Source organism: Bacillus rossius, chromosome 1 (assembly GCF_032445375.1).
Source record: "Bacillus rossius redtenbacheri isolate Brsri chromosome 1, Brsri_v3, whole genome shotgun sequence".
Classification (NCBI taxonomy): Eukaryota; Metazoa; Arthropoda; class Insecta; order Phasmatodea; family Bacillidae; genus Bacillus; species Bacillus rossius.
Window position 1 is genome coordinate 380,284,389 of NC_086330.1, and position 10,457 is coordinate 380,294,845.

General features: G+C 39.8%; 1 protein-coding gene across 1 annotated transcript in view; it reads right to left on the reverse strand.

Moving 5' to 3' along the window:
• The window catches only part of LOC134528589 (organic cation transporter protein-like), a 54,320-nt gene extending 47,734 nt beyond the window's left edge, over nt 1-6,586 (reverse strand). The window contains exons 1-2 of the mRNA XM_063362341.1: nt 6,520-6,586; nt 1,827-1,993 (exon numbers count right to left, since the gene is read on the reverse strand). Coding sequence (XP_063218411.1) covers nt 1,827-1,993; nt 6,520-6,537 — 185 coding nt within the window. The 5' untranslated portion in view covers nt 6,538-6,586. The remainder of the gene's footprint in view (nt 1-1,826; nt 1,994-6,519) is intronic.
• Between the last annotated feature and the right edge of the window lie 3,871 nt (nt 6,587-10,457).

The following is a 10,457-nucleotide window of genomic DNA, read 5'->3' on the forward strand; positions in this document are numbered from 1 at the left end:
AAGAACTTTCTTTATGCAAATAATGTAATTTGCAAGGTTCAGGTTCAGTTTAAACAAAAAAAAATTTAAAAAAAAACAAAGCTTTAATGGTGTTTAGTTCCTAAATACAACATTAAAAAATTATTTCATAAAGTACAAAAACTAAATTAAATTTTACTTACCTAAAAACTAAACTTATTTAAGGCCCAATAAAAAGAAAATAGACAATTAGGTAATTAGGACATATGTATGTTATGGGAAGATACCGTTTGCAGACCAATTAAGCCGGCTTGCATAGTTGTGACGAGGCAAAGTAAAGTATTTATCCATTTGATTAACCTCCAAATTTTTTGCTAAGATTTTACTTACCTAAATATGTAAGCGTCCCTCAAGGTCTGCAAACTTCTCTTTTACGTGCTTTTATTTAAGCAAAAGAATAGCCAATGTTCTCAAACGGCCTCTACGCAAGTATGCCGCGCGAACTCACTACAGATCGTAAAACAAAAAACTCCATTGGACACATGATTGTTGGTCATGAGTAAAAACAATTTACTGGTAGATAATATTTTTTTTGACGTGATAACGTCTTATAAAACGATGAACGCCGGCTGCACGCACGAAAAATTACCACGTTCCGCCTGAGCCGAGCGTGCAAGAACCGGCCAACCACCGTGCGAGAAAATCTTCTATAAAATCAAACAGGTTAAGGCGGGCTTTTTTAAACTAATTGTTCGTGATTATATTTAAACAAATTATTTAAATTAAAATTTGCAAAAAATGTAAATAATATTTGAAAATTAAAAAGTATGCAATTTTTCATCAATGTTTTCGTATGACGTTATCACGTAAAATTATCGTCCGTAAACCGACTTTACAGACAACCTCCCCTTTTTTTTTGTGTTTTAATTCACACTCTTTGTTGTTTAAGTTGTTTAGTTGGCACATCCCACACCTCCTCTGACTCGGGAAAAGCCTTCTTTTCACATACGAGAGAGCCAAAACCCGAATTTCCCCGAAGTTTATGTTTTTTTCCGTATCTTTAATGTATCTATCCTAACCAAATCAACCATCCACGATGTTTTAAAGTATTTATAATGTAGCTAACCTAACCTTATTGACCATTAGTAGAGACCTGTGAAACTCGCGATTTCAAATCCCTAAAGGATAAAGACTCCACGATCCTCTATGCACTCGTGCAAATTACATCCGCCGATTGGTTACCGACTCGTGTAACACCTGTTGACTGGAATGATCGTGATTCGCTAATTCTTCTGTTAAAAGATTTTTTCATTGGCCCAGAGTGCTTCACATAAAACTGTGGCCCCAATCACTGAAGCAAAATAAATGTCAAAAGTATTTGGACTCCATCTATCGTATCGCGAAATGAATCCGCGAATTTTACAGGTCTCTAACCATTAGTTATCATTAGAGCCACGGAATTTTCACGCATTCATTTAGTCGCAAGCTAGAATGCAAACCTCCACACTGTCGCACTGTGTTCGTGATTGGACCGCAGTTATCTGTACACGCCCCTCTACGACCGTCAGCCAACAATGTCCAGCTAGGAGAGAAGTAAGCGAATCAGATAGTGCTAAATAACAAGGATAAAAATGTTCTCGCTAAGAAATCAACCAGTGGGAAAGTAAACGTGGGTCGAGCACACCTATAACTTTGAATTCTATCCTGAGGCCAGAGGAATCCGCGAAATTTCCGGGACTCTAGTTATCATGAGTTGCATATTTATTTACAATGAACAAAAGAAAAATCCCGCCGAAGATGCACGATCGGGCGCTTGTCTCGCTCGTCTGTGAGAAGAAGGCTTCCCAGGGCACATGGTATGCATGTACCTGTGGTCCACCTTGGCCTGCAGGAAGACGCCCGCCAGCTTGTGCAAGGCGCACGAGATGGCCGGCAGGCACAGCAGCAGGTACACGCGCTTCTGGTAGCGGCCGAAGTCCCCCAGGTAGGGCAGCACGTCGTCGTAGGCCATGGCGTGGTCCCGCGGCGCCCGGCCCTGTGGGCAAACCACCGGCTCCGTGGGGCATCGCGACACATCACCTCACACACCCTGCCCGTCAGACCAGCTCCGTGGGGCATCGCAGCACCTCACCTCACCCTGCCCGTCAGACCAGCTACCTCACCCACCCTGCCGTGACACTGTCGCGGTCTAGGGGCGCGGTTACACGGGAGTCTGAGCTACTTCAGGTGAACGTGTTCAGCTGTTGAGTGCGGTTACACACAGTCTGAACATGTTTCGTTCGAGGGCCATTTCCCATTTAAGTTAAACAGTTTGGCAAAGTAGTTCAGATCGACATATCTTCTACATTAGCCTCTGATTGGCTGTTTAGAATATAAACAGTCCTTTGCAGAATTTCAAGATGGAAAGTGTTCCTGGCACAAGTTCGAGTAATATTTTACCGAATGCAACAAAAAAAATCAACAGGTAATTATATATATATTTTTTAAAATGATCCCGACCTTAATTTTCTTAAAACTGAGATAGGTACTCTAGCTCCAAAAAAAATAAAAAATAAGTTTAAGAAATTTTACTGTGCATGTTGTTTGAATTCCCGATTTGTAAAAACAATATTGAGCAATATGAAAACACATTCCATTTCTGCTGATAATACCGCGTTTTCTGGATACAAAATAGAGAAGTTCAACAACAGTCATTCGTTGACAGTAGACAATCGCTTTTAGAGCTGAACACACTTTTCAGCAACTACCGTGTAACCGTACACTTTCGCGTTTGTAAACGTGTTTACTTAAACATGTTCACCTGAAGTAGTTCAGGGTCCCGTGTAACCACGCCCTAAGAGTGAGACAGACTATAGGAGGTCTCTAGGACATCCAGTCACTGGAGCCGTAATAAAGGTTAGACGGTCCAGATGAAGCCAGTCATGGGGACTGTCAACAGAAGTGAAAACTTAAAACTTTGTTTTTAAATGTGTAATATGTAGAGACTTGAAAAATTCGCGGATTCAATTATCCTCTGCATTTCTCAAGCAAACACGCGTGTTCATTGGGTGCTAACTTGTGAAGCGTCTCCACTGGGTGGCTTGTGATTCGACGCTTCTTTGGTAAATAGTCTGCCATTGGCCCAGAGATCTCCAGTTAAACTGCGAGCCAATAGCAGAACCAGCAGAATTGTTCACAAGTTTGGATTTTAGCCTATCACGAAATGAATCCGCGAATTTTTCCGGTCTCTATTAATATGACATCATTTCTACGTCAAATGTACGTAAAAATGATTTTGGTATTCAGGGCCTGATTAAACCTTAAGCTAATTATGCTGCAGCCTAGGGCGCGTGGATCGCGAGGGAGGGGGGGGGGGGAGTCGCTGAAATCGTGTCTTCGCATGCATTATTAATCTAGCATCATTGCATCCACCCTACATATTTCAACCAGACCGCGAGACAAAACACTAAAACCAAATGCGCTGTGAACTGAAAAAGCTCGGGACTCCCTGATTTTAAAAATAAATTTTGAAATTTTAAAAAGCGCGCGTAAAACAAACACTGAATTGTCACTCGAATACGAAGTATGAAGTATGAAGTAGTATGAACCATGTTAAAATTTTCACACTAGTAAACAAAGTCAAAACTAATATAGTACCTTTTAGGCCGCCCGTAACACACACACATCTGGCGGGGGCGCGTCCTCATAATTAGCCTAGGGCGGTCAGGACTCTTGATCAGTCGCTGTAGGTATTATATGAGTAAGATGTCAGCATGATATAATTTATCCTAACATAATTTTTTAGTCACAACAGATGTCTGTGGTGTGTAAAAATTACGTAAAAATTCATTACCTAGCTATGACTTACCAGTGATGTCAGACCTAGGTCATGTATTCACGTGGTCAAATTAACTTCACTTACTGCTACTACAGCATGTCGGTAACGCGAACTCACAAGATTTTACCCATCCAAAAAGAGTCCAACACGCACATGATACAGTCGAGTATATACAATGTATTAGTGTGTATATGCTTATACATGTACACAGGCCGCTGCGATTCGCCAGTCAGGCACAACACGTCACTAGCATGTCGGTGACGCGAACCCGTAAGTTTTGCTCCTACAAAAAATCGCCCAACGTGAGTAAAGAAGTTTTCACTTAAAAAAAAAGGGGCGGTGGGGGGGGGGGGCTTTGAGGCAACATCCACCATGTTTCCCACTTGTGGAAAATACGTGTTTTATTACTCCGCCAAAGAATCGAATCTTGTTCGTCTTGGAGAGAAGTAAGACATCTTACTACTCAACCATAGTGAACTCATGAGTAATTAACATAGAATACAATGAGGCACATTTTTATTTAGTGTTTATGCCTAGAAAAACTTAAAACACAAAATCTCCTCACAAAGTGGTTTCCATCCACCACTAGTCGAATGCTGGTGCAAATCCTCGATATATAGCTCCCCCACTTCCTATCTGAGGTAGACTACAGGTCAGAAATAGAATTCAACATATGCGGAAAAAGACCAACCCCCTAAAATCATTGAAATGGTATGATACTATATGTGAAAATAAACTTTAATGGTTGCTCTTATATTTAAAGCTAACATAACAAATCAATGGGTTATTGTAGGAAGTACATGAGCGTGGTTTAGGAAGCTGCGAGAAAAGGTGAGATGCTTATTTCCAAGAATACTATTGGCTGTGTTGACTTGTCAAGCTGACAATTCACACAAAAAGATGAAGTCTTTCAACCCAAGAGTTTTGCTTTTTAAGGAAGAATTTAACCTTAATGAATAACTGGTATAATTCTGTGTAGGGCCCGGGTCAACTTAACTTAGTTGTTGTTTAAGAAATAATGTTTATTACTATTCAACCAGCAAACTAAAAGAAAAGAATTTAAATGATTTAATTTAATAAATCAAAAATAATCCTAGCAACCCTAATCTTGAATTTATTTAAGCTCATAACCAAACGATCCTCCAGCTCCTTGTAAGCCATTCAGGGGCTGCATGAAATTTCTTGTACACACTCTCTCTCGTGCACCTCTGTTATTATTTTTGACCAGTTCGTTTCCAGCAATTTCATGTAATTCAGATTTCCATTTCAGAGTGTTTCCTAATGTTGATAAGGAACTTAAATAACTTTTACAAGACACGAGGGAGCAGTGGCGGATACAGATAAATCTCAAGGGGGGGGGGGGGGGGGGGGGGCGCAGGTCTACCTCTTCCACACACTACCTTGTTACGTCACCTTGGTTGCTTGGATGCAGCCAGAGATCTTTTTCCAAGCTCTATCCGTTTCATTTACGTCTGGCCCGAATATTTGCTGTTGTTGGTGCATAATTGTGTGCTATATGTAGTTAAAATGGCCAATTGTGCAGTATACAAATGTCAAAATCACTACAGAAAAACTAAGATTCTAATCACATGCAAAGCTTAATAAAACTTTATTCAAACTGTTTCCAAGGACATGAAGTGGTTAAAGGTAAGTGTATGAATGTGTATTGTATAACATCGGCGGCCGGGTGCGCGCCCTCCCCTTGCAAGAACCATGCTTGGTGCTGGGCTGCCCTGGCCAAGGGGGGGGGGGCGCCCCCTGCGCCCCCCCCCCCCCTTATGAATCCGCCTCTGCGAGGGAGGAGCGGAACACCTTTTACAATAACCCCATGGACTGTACTTCAGTTATCTCAGGTATGAACTTGCGTGGCTTGGATAGCTTCAGCATAGCACCGCGCTGTTGATCAGCAGCAAGTAGTAGTCAAGTGTTCGAATGGGCTGGCATACAGCTGTTCAGTGTTCGCAGGAACGATCGACTATCACTGCATGGCAGTGCATCGCCTTGCGCAACAGGTCACCTGATTAGCGAGAACTCTCCACTGCTTCTGTTTCAGCTTTATTTCATTTACTCATCCACTCAAGTACCGGCCAAACAGTCTTTTCAAACATTACCAGGCACGCGACACTTACGAGTAAACTGTTAAAACAGGCACTTCTGTACTAAAATTACAATTGCATATGACATTCAAAAGATGATAAAGAGCTAACAAAACATTACAAAAATATATTTTCGACCAAGTGGTTGAACAAGAACGCTAAAAAAAATACACTTAAAAATTTATACTAACAGAACTTGCAAAGAAATTTGGTAAGGCCTAAATAAAGGATCACAAGCTACACACAAACTATTTTCTTTATACAACAATGTAGGAGACGTTTAGTATTTAAAGAAACAATGTATTTACATCTACGGTTGTGAGTGATGATGGTGACCATAATGATTACGATGATTACTACGACGATTATTATAATGAATACTACGACATGATGCCAATGATTACCACGACAACCGTGCCTAAGAAAGACTGCGACAACAATGACTACCACGAAGACAACGATAATTTTGGATGCCTAAGAGAGCTACACTTAACTAATTAACTTTATCTATGCAGCACTGTAGGATGTGTACAGAGTATTGTTGATGACGCAGGGTCCCCACAACGCCAGCACACGCGAGTCGAAGCCAGAGTACAGAAATAGCGTCGCGGCGCGGTGGATGCAGTGAACGCAGCTGGTTGTTCTTACCCGCGCGTCTCGCCCCATGGTTGCCAGACCTCTGCCCAGGTACGCTACACCCCGCCAACTGCCAGCTAACCCTCACGCCACCCGTACTACGTCTAGCCCGCCACGCTATTTCCGCTCCTCGGCAACCTCCGGCATCACTCGGCGCTCGTCGTGTCCGGCGATGCGCTCTTGTTTCAACACGTTCTCCACGTTTCGGAAATATCGCCAAAGGCCATCGCACGGCCAAGCTGTGTTTCACTGACCCCCGATCAGTCCCAGTACAAAAACATGCAAAAAAAAACACCATGTATTCCGAGATTACATACATCCAACCCAACCAACCTTTCATTTTAATTACGTAACCTAGAAGTGTTAAATTACCCCCCCCCCCCCTCTTTAACACTTGACAAATCTAACAATACATACATTTTAATTTTAGAACAGTAAAAAAAATTGGTCGTCTGTAAAGTCGGTTTACGGACGATAGTTTAACGTGACAACGTCATAACAAAACATTTATGAAATGATTGCATACTTTTATGAATAAAATTGAATCATTTTTATTGATTTATCACTATTTTGTATGGATACAAAGGAGTTAAACGAAATCTACAATTTAATTGATAAATTTACTTTTATTTGCACTCATTAATTCAAATGTGTTTATCACTTTAACGAAGAGATTATTTTAACTATAACTTTTATACATGTTTACTATTTAACTTCTTCCAATCTGTGTTATTCTGTTAAGGACAGGACGATGATAGGAAAGATAGGAAACGAATGGGAGTGTTTCAAGAATAATGTGCCTCGAAAAAGTCAAATAGATGGTTGTTCCAATCGAGTGGAAGACAGATAGATGCAGCGCAAGCGTACAATGCGCGTAACGGGACAATGCGCGTAACGGGACAATGTGCGTAACGGGACAATAAGTCATCCTTTTTCGTGCGTGCAGCCGGCGTTCATCGATTTATTAGACGTTGTCACGTCAAAAAGGGGGGAGAGGCAGAAGCGAATTGATTTCATCTCCCAGGCAGGGTCCACTGTATGATGCAGGAATGCAATTCGCTCACAAACAAGATTACACATTGCAATCGTACTATAGATTTCACCTGTCCGCGAACGTCAGAATCTTAGGGCTGGGTTTACAAACTACGAAAGAGCGCAAGAAACGCAAGACGCAAAACGTTTAGAAATAACATATTTTAGAGTACCTACGCAAGGCGCAATGCGAGTATTGTTCAAACTTCCAACTTTCTTGCGTTTTGTGTGCGTTTTCGACGGCCATATTTAAAGAGAAACGTTCCGAAAACTTTTAGAGACGCAAACTTAATGTGCATAGAAACCCCGCTTATGTTTTTTTTTATTCTACACATAATATTTAAACTTGTCAAACTTTCACACTGTGATATAAAAAATATATATATATTTTTAAAATCAAACTATTGTAATTTATTTTGTTTCCATGATAAATTTGAATACTCAAAAGAAGGCCGGGGTAAAGGCTGGTGGAGCGGCGGACCACATGGCGGGCTAGACGCCGGTCCGCCAACTGGGTCGACCAAGTGACCTCCCGGCTCGCCTTCACCTGGTGACTCGCGTCCAAGGTCACATCTCGCGCCTTGTCCGCCGGTCAACTCAATTGGTGTTTGATGACACACTTCTTTACACTTTACAGATCTTGTTATTGCAACATGGCATTGCAGCACTCGGTGCTCTTTTACCTAATTTAGTTGATATCTTTATATATATATATATATATATATATATATATATATATATATATATATATATATACATACATACACATTTATGATATGGTTATAGTAAAACAATATTTAAATTAAAGGAAATTTAAAAAAAAAAACCTTTAGCAATGTTTTTCGCAGCCTCTTTTGGCTCAATGTTTTTGTTTTGAGTCTATACCTAGAACATATTTACACATGCACGGGTGTCTCTAGCCGGGGCGACGTGGGGGGGACCAGAAACCCCCACCCCTCTCGAATATTTTCAAGTACATCCAGTATTTATATTTATACCATTTTCATTATCTTTGAAAGATTTGTGCAATGTGAGTGCATGACTTGATGTAAGCTTTTGGACATACGTCATTGCTAAGCACATGACAAAACTACAAAAAAACCAAAAGACAAAAAAAAAACACAAATTAAGCAAAAAAATTGCTGTTGTCAACAAGATATATAGACCACATAATATTCCATAACAGGTTTGTTTGTTTTGTTTGTTGACCATAAAATACAAAAAAAAAATAAATATTTGTGGGCAATAAATTGAACAGGCGTTAGTTTTCATGTACAAGACCAGCAACTGTCTTACACTTTACCAGGAGTTTGTTTCTACTTTTATGATCACGATGACAAACGACTCGCAAACAAGTCAAACTGGCAAAAAGTCATACGCTCGGAAACAAGTCATACTTATCATAACATACAAATCATAACTTATAAATCATAACTTATAAATCATAACTTATAAATCATAACTTATAAATCATAACTTATAACTCATAACACATAACTTATAACTCATAACTCATAATTTAGAAGTCTCAAAATATCCACATCACTTAGAACTGTCATAAATGGGAACGTTTATAGCTTAGAAACACACAAGTTATAAACGGCGCAACTTAGAAAATGCTATGTAGAGAGAGTGTAAGGTGATGACAGCACCTCGCACCAAACACCTGCTTCCAGCTGCCCCTGCAGACGCTGCAACCGGAGGTACGGAACGGCACGCGAATTGCGTCGAACCGTTTCGAAGGCGCAGGGTACTTCGTAGCTATGTAGAGTGAGTCTGAATTCGACCGATATACTTGGGCTCCAGATCATCTCGACAAAGTTAAGTTGAAATTATCTATATAACTTACGGTTTAAAGAACTTCCCAAGGTTGATAGAGGTCTCAATTTGGAACAATAAAAAAAATTGGTTGTCTGTAAAGTCGGTTTACGGACGATAGTTTAACGTGACGTCATAGCAAAACATTGATGAAATGATTGCATACTTTTATGAATAAAATTGAATCATTTTTCTTTAATTTTCACTATTTTTTATGGATACAAAGAAGGAGTGAAATTAAATCTACAATTTAATTGATAAATTTACTTTTATTTGCACTCATTAATTCAAATATGTTTATTAGTTTAACGATGAGATTATTTTAACTATAACTTTTATACATGTTTGCTATTTACCTTCTTCCAATCTGTGTTATTCTGTTAAGGATAGGACAATGATAAGAAAAGTAGGAAACGAATGGGAGTGTTTCAAGGATGATGTGAAGGAAAATGGCTTACCCAACACCAAGATGCAGTCAAAAATAATATATTTGCGCCACGGACTCTGCAGTAATGTTAAGAGGAACGGGTTAGCAAAGAGCAATGAAAATGTTATATTGAAATGCATGAAAACCGAATTACGCCACGGACTCGGTCGCAGTGCTAGGAGGTTCAGGTTAGCAAAGAGCAATATAAAATGAGCGTAACGGGACACATCGAAACAGGACAATGTGCGTAACGGGACACTTTTTCGTGCGTGCAGCAGGCGTTCATCGATTTATTAGACGTTGTCCCGTCAAAAATATTATTGTAAATAATATGTAAAGTAATTTAAGATAGAACACTGAGCATGTGGATAATGTTTAATCGACAGATGTTCTACAACCACAGCAAATTTTGTTGTTAAGCAGCACCGAATATTGCGGTCAGCAATACGTGCCAGTGACAAGTGTACACCGTGAAGAAACAAGAATGTAATTTTACAAAATTTTTTTCGCGCCGATTCTCCACCGAAGTTTGTGTAATTTTACCTACATGTTTCAGTGTATTTTTACTTTTGTGTGAAAGTGAAAGAACAAATGCTATGATCTGGTAAATATATCAAATATTTTAGTGTATTTTTACTCTGTGATAAGCATGCACGTGCATTTTTACCGCAAA